This window comes from Geotrypetes seraphini, chromosome 1, assembly GCF_902459505.1.
Source record: "Geotrypetes seraphini chromosome 1, aGeoSer1.1, whole genome shotgun sequence".
In the NCBI taxonomy this organism is placed as follows: domain Eukaryota; kingdom Metazoa; phylum Chordata; class Amphibia; order Gymnophiona; family Dermophiidae; genus Geotrypetes; species Geotrypetes seraphini.
In genome coordinates, this window is record NC_047084.1 from 478,272,025 (window position 1) to 478,290,239 (window position 18,215).

At 40.2% G+C, this 18,215-nt stretch overlaps 1 protein-coding gene across 2 annotated transcripts in view; it reads right to left on the reverse strand.

Moving 5' to 3' along the window:
- The window catches only part of PUM3 (pumilio RNA binding family member 3), a 142,576-nt gene that overhangs the window by 68,746 nt on the left and 55,615 nt on the right, over window positions 1–18,215 (reverse strand). For both annotated transcript variants that reach the window (XM_033925312.1, XM_033925303.1), the window contains exon 9: window positions 11,166–11,269. In XM_033925312.1, coding sequence (XP_033781203.1) covers window positions 11,166–11,269 — 104 coding nt within the window. The remainder of the gene's footprint in view (window positions 1–11,165; window positions 11,270–18,215) is intronic.

Genomic DNA, 18,215 nt, shown 5'->3' on the forward strand with positions numbered 1-18,215 from the left:
CACCCAAGGGTATGGTCGCTGTCATGAAGCCTAGTATCTGGACAGTGCCACACTGTAGGTGCCAGCATCATCAAGAATTCCGAGATCTGTTTCATAAGCTTCCATTTGCGTGGCTCAGGAAGAAAGACATAGAAACATAGAAACATAGAAATAGACGGCAGATAAGGGCCCACGGCCCATCTAGTCTGCCCACCTTAATGTCCCTCCCCTACCTTTGCCCGGTCCTCTGGCGTGTTGAAGTATATTCCCAAGTACTCCAATTGTTGAACCGGCTCCAAGTGACTCTTGCGGAAGCTGATGATCCAACCCAGATCCTGCAACAGCTGGACCACTTGAGTCACCATACTCTCTCCTTCCATTTTGGAGGGGTCCTGATCAGCCAATCGTTCAAGTAGGGATGCACTTGAATTCTCTTCTTTTAGAGATGGGCCAATGCTATCACAGTTATTAACTTGGTGAAGATGAGCGGTACCATTGCCAGTTTGAATAGAAGGGTGGAGAACTGGAAATGTCTTCCCAGCACATGGAATCTCAAGAATATCATATGAGCTGTATAAATCGGAATATGGAGGTAGGTTTCCATTAAATCCAAGAAGGCCAGAAACTCCCCTGGTGCAAATGCTGCAATGACTGACTGAACAGTCTCCATGTGGAAGCATGGCATCTTCAAGGCCACAATGACTGATTTCAGATCCAGGATCAGTCTCCATTCTTCTGAGTCTTTCCTGGGCACTATGAAGTATAGAGTATTTGCCCAAGCCCGATTCTGTAGGCAGAATGGGTCCTATGGCCCAAATGGCTAGAAACCTGTCTACCGTAGCTCAGACTCTAACCACTTTTTCTGGCAGCCTGGCTGACAAATCCATGAAATGATCCGACAAGTGGTAGCTGAATTCAAGTTGTTATCCATCTCGGATTATGTCCAGCAGTCCAAGCTTCTATGTGCCCATGCCTCCCAGAACTCTGTTAGCCTTCCTCCTGTCTGTGGGAGTCTAGCTATAGTCCTGGCCTCATTGAGACTTCTTGGAGGCAGAGGCGATATGTGGTCCAGAGGACTGGGTATTTCTAGAGTTACCATGCCTTTGTCTGGAACCCTGCGCCACTCTCTAGGTGGAGAATCCTATGGAGTACTGATGAAAGCACCTGGAGCCATGAAAATTATTCCAAGTAGACCCTCAAGAATACTGAGGCTGACTGTCTGGAAGTGTCTAAGGATGATGATCAGCCATAAGATTGTCCAAACCCTTTCCAAAGAGCATCTGCTCCTTAAAGGGGAGTCTGCTTAAGGTGTCGGATCCAAAGCAGTCTGTGGGCAGAGATGGAATAAACCGAGACCTTGCTCAAGACTCTCATAATGTCATACAGGGCATCTGCCACATAGTCAATCCCTGCCTTCATCGTCTGTCCTTGAGGTACGATGGATTCTGGTATGACAGGTCCATGCCACAAGAGGCTGCCGAGGCCACCTTAAATCCCAAGGCTAAGGTTTCAAACTGATATTTGAGGACCATATCCACTCTGCGGTCCTGCACATCCTTCAAGACTACACCCCATCACTAGGGAGGGAAGTCCATTTGGTAACCTGAGCTACCCGCACGTTCACCTTAGGCTAGACAAGCACCTGTTGAAATTCAGTAGACATGGGATAGTCTTGTCATGGTCTTCACTTCCCTTAAGCAGCCCTCTGGGACCTTCTAATGCTCCATGATTAGGCAGTAAGATCTAGATACGAAGGAAATGAAGTCTGTGCATGGGAAGCACTTATAAAGGAGTACTACGCTACCGCAGTCTGTGGAGACTCCAGGTTTAACTCCCGCAGCAACTTTGGGTTAAGCTCCAGCAACACTGTCACTTTAAATAGGTGGCATACTGTCATATTCATAGGGGACTTGACCCGGGGGCTTCAGGGTAAAGTAGCACTGTTCGCCGATGATGCCAAACTGTGTAACATAGTAAGTGAAAGCAACCTACAGGATAGTATGACACAAGATCTGATCACGTTAGAAAACTGGTCCTCGACATGGCAGCTAGGCTTCAACGCTAAAAAATGTAAGGTCATGCATCTCGGCAGAGGAAATCCATGCAGAACATACTCCTTGAATGGAGAAACGCTAGCTAGGACCTCAGAGGAACGGGACTTGGGGGTAATCATCAGTGCAGACATGAAGGCTGCCAAACAAGTAGAGAAGGCCTCATCAAAGGCAAGGCAAATGATGGGATGTATCAATAGAAGCTTCGTCATGAAGTCATGAAGTCATAATGCCACTCTATAGAACCATGGTGAGACCCCATCTGGAATACTGTGTGCAATTCTGGAGGCCACATTACCGGAAAGATGTGCTTCGAGCTGAGTCGGTCCAGAGGATGGCCACTAGGATGGTTTTGGGGCTCAAGGGTCTCTCATACGAAGAAAGACTGGGCAAACTGCAGCTCTATACCCTGGAGGAGCGCAGGGAAAGGGGTGACATGATTGAGACATTTAAGTACGTCACGGGTCGTGTCGAGGTGGAAAACGATATATTCTTTCCCAAAGGACCCTCGGTCACAAGGGGGCACCCGCTCAAACTCAGAGGAGGGAAATTTAGTGGCGACACCAGGAAGTATTTCTTCACAGAAAGGGTGGTAGATCACTGGAACAGACTTCCGGTGCAGGTGATCAAGGCCACCAGCGTGCTCGACTTTAAGAATAAATGGGACATCCACGTGGGATCCCTACGAGGGTCGAGTTAAGGAACCAGGTCATTAGCATTCAGACTTAATGGGGTGGGTCAATAGAGTGGGCAGACTTGATGGGCTATGGCCCTTTTCTGCCGTCATCTTTCTATGTTTCTATGTTTCTAGGTCTTCCCCTTGCTCAAGTAGGACTATAGTCTCTTCAATCCAAAATCTCCCAAAATGCACTTGTGCAGACATCATTGTCCCTTAACTGACAAAATCTGGGATAAATCCCTGACTAGGGACCCCTGGGTGCCCTTCTGGGCTTCACTTTGCTGTTTCCTGGGCACCACAGTTTCCACGTACCTACACTTTGTCCATGCTCTGTCCCAAGCCTCCTGAGGGGTTCTCTTCCCTAGACAAGGGGGGTTCTCGCTAATCGTCAAGTCTTAAGGGTTCCAGATGGGGCTAAGCCTGAGGCTCCCACCCCTCTCTCATGTGCCCTGTGACACATGAACACTATTCAGTCAGGCATCCATCGCAAATCTAGGTTGATATAGGGGTATCTCAACTGGAGAAGTCCATCCCAAGTGTTTTAAAATCAAATCAAGGGGGTTTTAAGGCAGATGGAGACTTTTATTCAAAATAGGGAAAATCCAAGATGGCCACCACACAACAAGGTCGCACTAAAATTGGCCCGGAAAAACCCATCTAAGGGTCAAAAAATTCTGAGAAGGGGGTTTTTGGAGGTGGACGGCCATAAAAACAGCCCCAGAAATCCTCAGAACCTGCAAATTCGGACTCCCCTCCCCGATTTTCCCATAGACTTCAAGAGGAAGTACTTGCTGTCTGTCTGTGCTGGGCTAGCCTGCTGCAGCCGTCACAGATGCTAGAAATGGAAAAGACACTGACTCTTTTGCTCTGCAAAGCAGTCCACGTGCTGGATTCTTCAGGCTGCCAGTCAGACTACAGCCCGACTAAGACCTCAACCCTGAGGACTAACTTACACAACTGTACCTGTTAAACCCTGCTGGACAAACTGGGGCAAAAATCTAAAACCCTCCCTCACCCCAAGATGTCAAAATGATTAAGTGAAAGAGATGAGATCTACAAAAAGCTAGAACTGTGCTGTAATAATATTTAACGGGAGAACCCTCAGTCACACAGCAACCCCTGGAACGTCCAGGGACCAGCTGCCGCGGGTTTACACTCAAAGAAGTGTTAACTGCGAAACATCCCTGGGCTCTCTCCGTGTGAATAACTAATGTGCACAACTAAAAGTGCTGCGTGTGAAAAACAATAATTGAAAAAACACACATCAAATATAAATAAATATAGAGTTCATCTCTTTCCCCTAATCTGGGGGCCAAAAGGAAAGTTAGTGTCCAAATCTAACCGAGCAAAAAAACACAACTGGAAGGACTTAGCTTCTCCGTGTGTATGTAATCAGCAGGCAGTGTCTTCGTCCAACGGGACTCCGTTTCGGGGGTGTACACCTCCTTCCTCAGGAACTGGACTGCGCTGGATATTTCAAATTTGATGATAAAGCTGGTAAAGCAAGGAGGAAATGGCACTAAGCCGGAGAGGACGCCTCCGATTTAAACTGCAGACTCAAATATGATAGGTGGAACTATATTCTTGCTTTCTTAAAGTCTCTGCTCTCTGTATTTCCTCTGATTATCTGCATATTGTATTTCGCTGAATGTCCAGCTATCTTGATTGTAAACCGCCTAGAAGTCACAAGATTGTGGCGGTATAGAAGAATAAAGTTATTATTATTATTATTATTATTATTATAAAAAGTCAGCTGACGCATCAGCTGGTCAGAGGTCATCGGAAAAAACAATCCTGAACATCCTGGTGTAAATATAAATTTAAATTGCGCTTGCTTGCAAAGTCAGTAAGTATGTTGCCATTCAATATAATCGTTCAGACCTTTTGGAGACAAAGTTTGGAGTTCAAAAATCCAAAATTGTTCCCTGCGCTGAAGCCAGATTAGTTTATCCCCCTGAAAATCCTCAAACGCCTGCTCCATAATGAACCAGCGTAAATCTTGAAAGGAGTGATTGACCGATATGCAATGAGGCACTATAGGAGCATTCATAGATTGAGCATGAATGCGTGAACGATGTTCTATTAAGCGGGTCCTAACTGCTCTCTGTGTTCGTCCTACGTACATCAAGTCGCAGGGACATATGATAACATACACAACCCACTTAGACCTACAGGTAGTGACTGATTTAAATTTATAACATTTGTTAGTGCTGGGATGTTGCCAGCTCCGTCCCTCGATGGTAAGTTTACAAATGTCACATGCTTCATTGCACTTGGTGTGCTTGCCTGTATGACTCGATGTTACTGCACTGCTAGAAAGATTTGAGTGAACCAAGTGGTCCGCTAAATTTCTGGCTCGGGAAAATGCAATCCGTGGAAAGTCATAATGAATGACTTTAGACTAGACTAACTAGAATGACTAGTAGATTTTTGCTTACTTATACCTCCACTCTTCAAAGGGTTCTATTTTTTGTTCTGAGGGACAAACTGGGGCAACATGCTGCGCTCAAGCACCTGAAAAATTAGGATTTAATTTAATATTTATAGCCCACTTCCCAAATTTCCAAGTGGTTTATAAACTAAAATATATAGCATTTAATATTTTCTTATAACAAAGTATGCCATACAAAGGTAGTATACATTTACAGTGTCAGTAACATCAATCTTAATCAATCAAGGTACTTCTGAAATAACTATGTTTTTATTATCTTTCTAAATAACCCAATGTTGGATAGATTTCTAAATTTCTTTGGCTAAAACATTCCATAGCTTTGCAGCTCTACCCAGAAGCATTTTCATTCTAGAGGAAAATAATCTACAATCTTTAATGAATGGTATTGCTAACTGCAATTCTCCTGAGGAACATAAATCTCTTGTTGATTTGCATACAATTATCAAATCTGTCAAACAACTAGGGCATAACCCATATAAAATCTTAAAAATAAAAATCAAACTTTTAAAATCTGTTCTTGCTGCAATTGGCAGCCAGTGTAATTCTTATGATCATGCTACTCTATTGATACATCTATTTTTCCCTAACTAATTTAGCTGCAACATTCTGCATAATCTGCAGTCATTACATCTGTTTAATAGGAATACCTAACAAGCAAATATTACAGTGATCCATGGAAGTAAGTACAAGAGACTGGACAATAACCTGTAAATAATTTCTCTCTAAGAAATATTTCATTCTACGAGTTTACAACAATTTTAATGTAAACCAGACTTTCCTAATCAGATTATTAACCTGAGTTTCCATTGTTAGGTCAACATCTAATCAAACCCACAGTAATTTAATTTCTTCTTTAAATTTCACATCTATGTTATTAAGTTTCACAGTTTCTATGAGAACAACCTGACTTCCTTTTCCTCCCTGTCATACTAAATAGGGTGGTTTTAACCAAATTACATTTGTCTTATCTGGATTTAATTTTAAAGAGCATTGAGACATCCAATTAAAAATATCCATAAAGACAACATTCATCAAGATCTTAACTGAAGACACATCAGATAGTACAGGAAAAATTAAAACGAAATTATCGGCTCCACAAGATCTAATGCAGACTGGCCAAATAAGAATCCCAAGGGTTGCCTTACCAGCTGCAGTCGTTCTGACCCAGAGTCTGCATCTTCTCCCAGGCAGAGCTGCCTCAGGGTCACTGGGGACCTCCTCAGCACTGAAAAGCCTCAAACTCGGATTACAAACCCCCCAAAGAATAAAAAGAATATCAGGACAGATCAGAATCATACCTTCTCAACTTGCTTGAAGAAGGAAAAAACTGAAGGGGGCTCTACAGCACTGGAGAAGGAGGAGGAGCTGAAGAACGTAAATTTTATCCTTTTGCAATCAACTTGCGAGTATGGGAATATCACCTATTGTCAAGACTCGTATGTCTTTCACAATAGAATATCACATAGCTCCATATCATCATTATATTTAATTGGGGGTAAAATTAGGACTGCCTTAATCTATCCCTGAGGACCTGAACCATCTGGATTAACTGTTTGGCTCCTACATCAGCCCTCAGACACAAAAACAGGCCCCATCCACAGTATCTAGAATCTATCTTTTTTCATCACTACCCTGTTATAGGGGAAAACACCCTCCAGGGATTCAAGACAAAGTTGGACAAGTTCCTGCTAAACTGGAACGTACGCAGGTGAGGCTGGACTCAATTAGAGGACTGGTCTTTGACCTGGGGGCCGCTGCATGAACGGACTGCTGGGAACGAAGGACCACTGGTCTGACCCAGCAGCGGCAATTCTTATGTTCCATTACATTACATTAGTGACTTTTATTCCGCCATTACCTTGCGGTTCAAGGCGGATTACATTAGAGGTTATCTGGACAATTCCAGAAGAGATTACATAGTTGTGCGAGTTACTTTGGAGGATTGAGATACTTCCTGTGGAGTTAGTTTGTCTTGATGGATTTCTTGAATAGCAGGGTTTTAATTTCTTTCCTGAAGGTTTTGTAGTCTGGTGTCGTCATCAGTAGATTGGATAATTGGTGGACAAGTTTTGCTGCCTACGTGGCCAGTAGGCCATCATACATTTTTTTGCATTTGACGCCTCTGATTGGGGAGTGCGTGAATGGTGTTTGGGTTTCTTTTGCCTGGTTGTGTCAGTTTGGATAAGGCGGTTGTTCAAGTAGGCTGGGCTGTCTCCATTGATTGCTTTAAATCAGGGGTGTACAACCTGTGGCCCGAGGGCCACAAGTGGCCCCGTGAAGTATTTTGTGCGGCCCCAGTTGAGGGCGATGCAATGTTTTTCCTCTGCTACCCCCAGGTGTTTACTGTCTTGCCGGCCCCCTCCTCTATCTTGCTGCAGTGTTTGTGCGACCCTAGAAACATTTTTTTTCGACCAAAGTGGCCCAGGGAAGCCAAAAGGTTGGACACCCCTGCTTTAAATAGTAGATAGTAAAATTTGAATTGTATTCTTGCTTGTATTGGGAGCCAGTGTGAGTCGAGGTATGCGGCGGTGATGTGGTCGTATTTCTTCAGCGAATAAATCAGTCTCAGGGCTGTGTTTTGTACTGTTTGTTGTTGTTTTATCATGACTGCGGGGCATGGGAGATAGAGGATGTTGCAGTAGTCTAGAAGTCCTAGGACTAGGGATTGGACCATGAGCTGGAATTGTTTTCTGTCAAAGAATTTTCAGACTTGCCTTAAGTTTCTCATGAATTATTTCTGTATTGTTTTGTTGATTTGAGGTTGCATGGTACAGCTTCTGTCTATCATCACTCCAAGAAGTCTTAGGGTGGGTTGAGTGGGGTATGTGATTGAGTTTATTATTAAGTTTGTTATGGTTGGGGTTTTGTTTGTTTCAAGAAGTATAAATTTTGTTTTGTCTGGGTTCAGGTTTAGTTTGTGTTCTTTCATCCATGTAGCCACTGTTTCTAATGTTCTGTGTAGTTTGTCTGTCATGGAGTGTGTAGATTGATCAAAAGGAAGGAGGATGGTGATGTCATCTGCATAGCTATAGGAAGTTAAGCCTAATTTGTCTAGGCAGGTGCCAAGGAATGCAGTGTAGGGATTGAAGAGAGTTGGGGATAAAGGCGATCCTTGGGGTACGCCGCAGAGGTTGGACCATGGTTCTGATTTTTCTTTATTTTTACTCTGTAGGTCCTGGACTGTAGGAATCCTTGAAACCAAGTGTGCACTTTTCCTGTGATTCCTATTGTTTCTAGTATTTGTAGTAGGATGTCATGGTCTACCACCCATGTAGCTTCCCTCCCCGGTCCAGCATTGCCTCTTTTCTCCTCATCTGTTCAGCATATGAAGATCTCATTTAAAATTCAAATTTATTCAATTCTGAAAATATTTAATGGTTTAGTACAGTGTATCACAAACTGTGCCACGAGATGACAGTTAAGAGAGATAGAGAATGACACATGGAAAAAAATCTGTCCCGTTAATGCCCCGTCACCGGACCACCGTCCCCTTCACCGCCCCGTCCCCTCCACCCTTCCATCTCGCTACCTCACTTCGCTTTGGCATCCCTTGTGTGGTCCGTGCATCTCCCTCCCTCCCCCTTACCTTTGCTGTGCATTTTAAGGTTTAAGTAGCTTGTTGAAAGCCGCCAGTGTTCGTGCAGTCGCATGCATGTTTGGGCAGAAGCTTCTCCTCTGATGCAACCGGAACAAGGGCGGAGGATGGCCTTGTCCCCGTACCTGTGGTGAGCACCTTTCCCCCCTCCACTGTTCTGGCGCGTTACCCGCGGCTACTCACGGATAGCCGTGGGTAACATCCACTGTGTCATTCTCTAAGGAGAGGCACCAGCTGACTGCCTACAGAATGTGCCTCTCATGGCGAGAGGCATGTTCTGTAGGCATTCAGTTGGCATCGGCACCTCTTCTCCTCGCCAGTGCCTCTCCTTCTCTATGCGCCTCTCTTTTAGTCACACTCCCCCACTGGCGGCTCAGGGCTCCATCTGGAGGGCTTTCGCACATGTGCAGACATCAACGTAATGATGGCACGCATGCATCCACGCATTTCTGGATGCCCTCCAGCCGCGGCATAGGGTTTAGTGTGCTGCAGCTTCTGAAGTTTGCGAGACACTGGCTTAGTAAAATAAATAAATGGATTAACCCCATTTTTCTTCTCCGTTAAGTGAGATAACCTTATGTGGCATTTCCAATGTATTTAATTTTTTTCCAATATACAGTATATTCCTCAAACCAGTGTTTTTAACTTCAGCCTCTTCTGGAATGCTGACCAGACACATCACAATTATTGGACTACAGCTGCACCCAAGGTTTGTAATGAAAAATTGAGGATAAAGTTTCACTGCAGCTTTTGTATTTTCTAAAAATATTCACAACAAAACACCCTCACTTAATAATGATTTTTTTATGGTCCATCAGGCGGTGGGTACTAGAACCAATAGGTATCCAGCCAACAGCTCAATTCTTCATGGGTCCATTTTTATGCCTTCTCAGCTAAATTTACAAAATATTATTTTAAAATCTTGGACTGTCAGTAGTGTGCAGAAATGCAGAAGATGTAGGGAGGAGTGAATGTTAATTATAAACGATGTAGGACAAATTTAACTAAAATCTTAAAATGTGTTTTTATAGCCTGATAAATATGGCATATTTATCTAGTAGGAGCAATTCTGACCAAAACCCACTATTCCCTTTTTCATTCATGTTTCTCATGTCACTTATGTGCTTCTCTGCCTCTCCCACCCTTTCTGTACCAATATTTAGAGCTTTCTCTATCATTTCCACACTTAATGAAATCCTTTCCATCCTGGAATCTTCTTGATAGGGTGGGTCAAGGTACCTAACATTGTGCAGAGTTCCCATTATTACTAGAAATTAATGCTCCCTATTATTCTCATACTAGACATCTCCATTCATGTTATCTAATCTTATATTTGTGCGTCGCACAAACTTATAAAGGCTCAAGGCGACAAAGAGTGGAAGAGGGTCGACGGAGAGGGAGAAGAGGGAGGAGAGGCAAGAGGGTGGCGTGGAAGTTGAGAGGAAGGGAGCGAAAGGGGAGATCAAATGTTGAAAAGATGGGTTTTCAGTTTCTTCTGTAATATGGTGTAGTTAGGTTCTGTTCTGGTCGTTTCTGTGAGGTTATTATAAGTTTTTACTCCTACAAAGGTAAACATGGAGTGGAAAACACGTTTGTATTGAAGGCTTTTCATGGATGGGATATTTAGTAGTATCCTATTGAGGTTTCTGCGAAAACTGGACCACGCCATTAAGAAGAGCTAGATGAGGGGAGCTGCTGAGTTCTATGGTGCACTAGGAGCATCCATCTTACCATACACAAACATTTCAAGTGTTGTGGAGGCAGAAGTCTTTACAGGCCCTAATTATCTTTTCTGGTAGCTTCTTTTTCTTTTTTTTTACTTAGCTTCTCATCCAAGTGATGCTCTACCCCCTCTACTGCTTTACGCTAAATTATTTCACATGGAGGTTTTGAAAGTGAATATCTATTGGGTACACATAAGGTTCACTGGAAGTGATGAGCCATTTCTAAATTTGTCATTTTGTACATCTGTCTCCACTATACTCAATAGTGTAGCACTGACACAATCACTGCACATCAAGGCTGGAGAGATAAAAAGAAAAAGCAAGTACTGGCAATAAGTTAGCATATTATTTTTATACATTGTCTACTTCTACAGTATCTGTTTTCTTGCGAGCCAATTTGGACCTAGTACAGGGATGAAGCAAGCCAGAAATGCAAGATTAGATTACAGCTTTTCATTAAAGGAGCATAATCCCTCTTTCCAGCTCATTCCCCTACTAAACTTTCAGGGCTGAGAAAGCTTCTAGAACAAAACTAAACAGGAAACCTATGGCTCCGGCACAGAGAAATTAAAAACTTGCCTGCTTGGTGAACAATGTCTATCCTCAGAAAGTAATGAATGGAGAAGTAAAAGGAAAGGTGGAAAGTAAGTATGTTTAAAATGGAAATACTAATTTTTTTTCTTACTTTTGTGCCATTGGTGTAAGAATTTGTTTCATTTCCTCCGTGATGGCTTCTTGCTTGTCAGGATGAGCTTCCAAAACTTTAGCCAATGTTGGGTGAACAACAGACTTAATACATAAAAAAAAACCATATGCTTACTAAGACAACTTGGATTAAAATCAGCAATGTGCATATAAAAAAAGAGTATAATTAGAGTAATAGTTGGTATACTTATTAAGTATGATATGCTTTTTCAATATTATAGTACAGTATTATATAATAATATGTTGTATTTACAATGATCTATGAAGGATTATCAAGTGTGTACTCAATGAAATTGTATAAATTTATGTGATACACTTGTTGTTATATGAAAAATGAATAAAAAACTAAAAACGTAAAGCAATGTGCATATACTAGAAATATCAAATTTCTCTATTGCTCCTTTAAAAGCTATCCAGAAATCTAGTTAAAAATGTACATACAAAATAGGGCTGTGCCGAATATTATTACTACTGTATCATTTCTATAGCACTGAAGGGCATACACAGTGCTGTACATCTGACATGTAATGGACGATCCCTGCTCTTAGAGCTTACGATCTAATTTGGAGACAGATTAGGATAAACAGGAGTTGGGGAATTTTTTGCAGAGAGAATGATAGGACGGACATAGGTAATTTTACACTGATTGGGATTTAGGAGCTGAAAACAGCCTCAAAAAAGCAGGCTTTTAGCTTGGAATTGAATACTGCTAGAGACGGAGCCTGACACAATGATTCAGGCAATCTGTTCCATGCATATAGTACAGAAAGATAGAAGGGATGGAGTCTAGAGTTGGCAGTGGAGGAGAAAGGTATGGATAGGAGGGACTTGCCCAATTAACAGAGTTTGCAGGGAGAGCATAGGGGGAGATAAGTGAGGAGAGATATTGAGGGGTTACAGAGTGAATGCACTTGTAGGTCAGTTAAGAGGAGTTTGAATTATATTTGGAAATGGATGGGGAACCAATGAAGGAGAGGAGTAATGTGAGTATGGCAGTTCTCATAGAACATAAGTTGTGTAGCAAAATTTTGCCTGGATTGGAGGGGACAGAGATGGTTGAGTGGAAGACCTGAGAGAAGCAAGTTGCAGTAATCTAATTGAGAGGTGATGAGAGAATGGATAAAGGTTTTGATACAGATATATGCTTTATACAAGAGACCCACCTCTCGCATATAGAATCTAATAAGCTAGAAGGAGGTTGGGTCAAACACTGTTTTTTCTCACCAGCTATAGGGAAAAAAGCGGGTGTTGCTATTCTAGTTAATAAAAAATGCTCTGCTTCATTCAAATTAAAAGCTTCAGATATTCATGGAAGATGGGTAATTGTGGAAATGAATATGGGAAATACTACCATGACGTTATTTAATATATACGCCCCTAATTCGAACCAAAATGAATTCTTTAAAACTCTTCAACAACTAATTTTACCACTGGCTACTTCAAATCTTATAGTAGCTGGGGATTTCAATGCTGTAATGCAGGGGTGCCCACACTTTTTGGGCTTGCGAGCTACTTTTTAAATGACCAAGTCAAAATGATCTACCAACAATAAAATTTAAAAAAAACACAAAGCACACTGTATGCATAGAAAATGTTAATCATCATTCCTATTCCAGGGTTTTTCAAAGAGGTCAAAGCAGATGACTCTAAGCACTATCACCTCAGTAACAACCATACAAAAATAGACAAATATACCCCCTCCCTTTTTACTAAACCACGATAGCAGTTTTTAAGCGCAGGGAGCTGCGCTGAATGCCCAGCGCTGCTCTCGACACTCATAGGCTCCCTGCGCTAAAAACCTCTATTGCGGTTTAGTAAAAGGGGACCTTAGTGTAAAATATAGACAGCAGATATAAATTCAGACACATTTTGATCACTAAATTTAAAATAAAATCATTTTCCCTACCTTGTCTGGTGATTTCATGAGTCTCTGGTTGCACTTTCTTCTTCTGACTGTGCATACAATCTTTCTTCCCTTCTTTTAGCCTGTATGCTTCCTCTCCTCCAGACCTCATTCCTTCCCCCCAACTTTTCCTTCCTCTTCCCTGCCCTTTCTTTCTCTCTGCCTCCCTTTCATTTTTTTCTGTTTCTCTTCTTTCCTTCTGTCTCCCTGCCTGCCCTTTTTCTTTCTTTCTCCCTGCCCTCCCCCAAGCCACTGCCACTGCCATTACCATCGGGGACCAGGACCCAAACGCCACCAATAACAGGCCCCAAGCTCTCCCTGCTTCGGCCAACCAGCATTCCTCTCCCCGACGTCAATTCTGCTGTCGGGAAGAGGAAGGCTGATCAGCCCAAGATCGTGATCAACCTATTGGGGGAAATGCTGCCGGGTCCTGCCTTCGCGGAAACAGAAAGTAGGCAGGACCCGGCAGGAACAAGAACAAATGCTTCACTAACCTGTCTCCCGCATTAGCCCGTAGCGAACGCTTGCTTCAGGGCTCTCAACATGTGCATGCAGGCTTCCCTTCTCCCCCCCCCCCCTCCCCGGACATAACTTCCGGTTTCGGAGGGAAGAGAAGAGAAGCCTGCACGTACACGTTAGAGCCCGGAGCATAAGTTCGCTAGGGGCTGAAATCTCCAAGCCGTTTTTTTGGGGTTTTTTTTTAATGTTCAGCAGCGGCAGATGACAGCTGGGCGAACCGCCCAGCTAAAAGGCCCTAGGGAGAACACTGGAGAGGAAGGCTGATCGGCCCGTAGATCAGGACGGCAACACAGAGTGCGATCGACTCGAGTTGCCTTCCTGAGCTACTGGTCGATCGCGATTGACGCGTTGGGCACCCCTGCTGTAATGGATCCTTTATTAGATAAAAACCCAAGTAGAGTTATGAAATCTATGGGATTAGAAAATTTAATTCAATCTTGCGATTTAATAGATATTTGGCGAACACTTCATTTTGATGGTCGGGAATTTTCTTTTTGTTCTCATGTTCATAATTCTTTTTCAAGAATAGACTATATTTTTACTTCAAATCATCTAGCACAACAGGTGACACAGGCCGCCATTGATCCTATTATTTTATCTGATCATGGTGGAATATGGATCAAAATTAAAATTATTGATCAAAATAATAACAGACCAATTTGGAAGTTGGATAATACATTGTTGGCTGATCCAATTTTTTGTGAAAATCTTCTAACAAAAATGAAATAATTTTTTCAAATGAATGATACAGATGAGATTAATAGAGAAATTCTATGGTATGCCTTTAAGGCAGCAATTAGAGGACAAATAATTTCTTATTCGGCTTTTATTAAAAAACAAAATAAAAAACAATTTTTAATCTTAGAAAAAGAGATTAAAAATTTGGAATCAAAACTTATAGAAAAATGGGAATATTCTATTCAACAAGAATTAATAAAACTAAAAGTTAAATATAATGAGATCTCATCTAAAATGATTAAGAAAGATTTGTTCTCCCAGCAAACGCTGTATTATGGTAACTCAAATAAGTCGGGAAGAATATTGGCAAATTATCTTAAAGCAAAAAAAAGGAAAACAAAACTAATTGCTATAAAAGATGATAATGGAGATATATATACACAAAATGAACCTATTTTAAAACAATTCCTAAAATTTTATAAATCTCTTTATTCTTCCGAGACTTATATAAATAAAGAAAAAGATGGTTTAGAATTTTTGAAAATGTTAGAGGGTCCAAAAATTCCTGAACATATAAAACGAAGTTTAGAAGAACCAATATCACTAAAAGAATTAGGAACAGCTTTGAAATCCCTTAGAGTTGGATCCGCTCCAGGTGGTGATGGATATACAGTTGAGTTCTATAAAACATTTCAAAATTTTTTATTACCCTATTTATTAAATCTTTATCAATATCAACTTAATAAAGGTTGTATTAACGGCACTATATCAGAATCTTTAACTATTGTTTTGCCAAAACCTAATAAAGATCCCACTTTGGTCTCAAACTATAGGCCAATATCTTTAATAAATGTAGACGGAAAATTATTAGCAAAAATACTTGCGTTAAGATTGGCTAATGCTCTCCCCCACATTATAGGTATGCATCAAACAGGATTCGTTGCTCAAAGACATTCATCTCACAATACCAGATTAACATTCCATATGCTATATTTAACAAAGAAAATGAATGAGCCTACTTTTGCTGTTTCATTGGATGCAGAAAAGGCTTTCGATAGAGTAGAATGGCCTTTTATATATCAGGCAATGGAATGGTTTGGTATAGGTCCTGGATTTATACAAATGATACAAACATTGTATAGCTCCCCTTCTGCTAGATTATATATCAATAATACGTTTTCAGAAAAATTTAATCTACAGAGAGGAGTTAGACAAGGATGTCCCTTGTCTCCTTTGCTGTTTGATATTGTTTTAGAACCCTTAATATTAGCTATCCAACAAGCAAAGGAGATACAAGGTATACCTCATTCAGACAGAGAATATAAGATATCTGCTTATGCCGACGATTTACTATTATATTTGAGGAATCCAGAATCCACCATTCCATATCTACTTGAACTAATTGAGAAATTTGGAAGTTTTTCAGGGTATAAAATTAACTGGAATAAATCAGAGGTTCTTCCGCTAAATGTACATTGTACAAAAGGTTTATTTGATACATTCTCTTTTGTTTGGAAAGAAGAATCTATTAAATATCTTGGAATTTTGATTACAAAAACAATAGATGAAACAATGAAAATTAATGAAAAATGTTTAATACAAAAAGTAACAGAAATGTGTGAGCAATGGAATCCTTTACATTTATCTTGGTGGGGAAGAGTACAAACCGTTAAAATGATGATTTTGCCTATAGTTTGTTACCAAATGGGAATGATACCAGTTTTCTTTCAAGAATCTTTTTATACAAAATTAAATAGGATTTTGACAAAATTTATATGGATGGATAAAAAACCAAGAATTGCTCTAGTGTCTTTGCAAAAACCAATTAAGGAGGAAGGGGTAAATTTTCCCAACTTTTATAGGTATCATCAAGCCTATATTTTACGTCATGGTATGTAATGGATCCTCCCAGAGCCCACTGATAATATTCCAGACTGGTTCTGGCTAGAATGGAGGCTTATGTTTCCATTACGTCTTAGTCACGTAATTAGTATCAAAATGCCAAAGTTATACAAAGATCATAAAATATTTATGGATACCTGGAAAACTATAAGATACATAAGTAATCTAACTCAAATTCCAATTAGTAAATCAACTACTCAAACGATATGGTTAAACCCCAAGATCAAGATTGGCGGTTTTAAAGTCATCTGGAAACATTGGATGATAGCTGGCATTCGTATTTTGGATGATGTAATAAAAAATGATAAGTTGCTGGAATTTTCACAATTGCAACACAAATTTGGTCTTAATAAAACACAATATTTTAAATGGTTGCAATTGAAACAATCTATTCAGGAAGGGTTCCCTGAATGGAAAGATCTTGCTAAATATCACAGTTTGGAATTCTTATGTTTCCAGATGGACTCAATAGGACATAAAGCCGCACAGTGGTATAAAATAATATCCGGATATATAAATAAAAAACCAAAAAATGGTCTTAGAGACATTTGGAGCATTGAGATAAAGAACCAAATTAGTGCATCTCAATGGCCACGACTTTGGTCTTGGAGGTTAAAATGTACGGTGTCAGCATCAATGAGACAAACATGGTTTTTTCTTTTACATAGAGCTTTTTGGACCCCGGTTCGTTTACAAAAAATAGATAGTTCAAGATCTAATAGATGCTGGCACTGTCATATTGAAGTTGGGACATTAGATCATCTTTTATTCTTTTGTCCATTTATCTTATCATTCTGGAAATCAATTTGGCCCCAAATTAATAGAATGTTAGAAAATCCGGTAGTCTTGACATATGATACTATATTATTTGGAACAACCATGAGAGCAAGAAGTCAAATTTCATCAAGTAATAACAAACTTTTATTTATTTTAACTGGAATAGCAATACAACAAATCACATTCAACTGGAAACAACATGATAGATTGAATTATATGTTCTGGTGGAATTCGGTATGCCACATATACAAAATGGAACTTGCTATTGCAACACATAAAGGATATATGAATAAATTTCAAAAAATATGGGGACCATTAACAGATTTTTGTAAAGAATGATAAATTTTCCCATGATTAAAATTTGAAAAAAGTCTGGAGACCATTAACAGATTTCTGTAATGAATGATTAACTTTTCCCATGATAAGATAATTGAATAGAGGGGAATGGGGTGGGATTTTATTTATGATTATTACATACTATATTATTATTTGAATGATTTTATAATAAAAATGATGTTATGTATTATTGATTGGGAGGGAAGGAGGGGTAAGGGATTATTATATTCATTAACAATTATATAAATTTAGATTTCTTACATAATATTATAACTTTATATAATATTAATTTTTTAAAGAAATGTTAAATTTGATGTTAATATATGAGTTAATCAAGTGTGTATATTCAAGCTTATAATGAGATTATTTGGAACACTTGTTGTAACATAAGAAAATGAATAAAGATTTATGAAAATCCCACACCAGGATGAGCCTCGGAGGATCAGAATAAAAGTAAAATAAAAATGATACATGGCACTGAAAAAAAAAAAAAGGTTTTGGTAGTATGCTCAGAAAGGAGAGGATGGATTTTGTTAATTTTATAGAGCAGGGGTAGGTGATTCTGGTCCTTGAAAGCCACAGGCAGGTCAAGTTTTCAGGATAGTCACAATGTACATATATGAAATGGATTTGCATGCACTGCCTCCTTAAGATGCAAATCTATCTCATGCATATTTATTGTAGATATCCTGAAAACTTGATCTGCCTGCGGCTATCGTGGACCAGAATTGCCTACCCCTGTTATAGAGCATGCTTGTCCAACTCACAGAAGACAGAATGTGGAACCAGATCCTGGACTTCCAAGAGTATAAAATTATAAAGTTTATTGGTGCAAGAAACAATATCAACAATTTTTAGCCAGTACGGCAATCGTCACTCCTTCACAAGTATTCATCAAAAAGACTCACAGTTCTT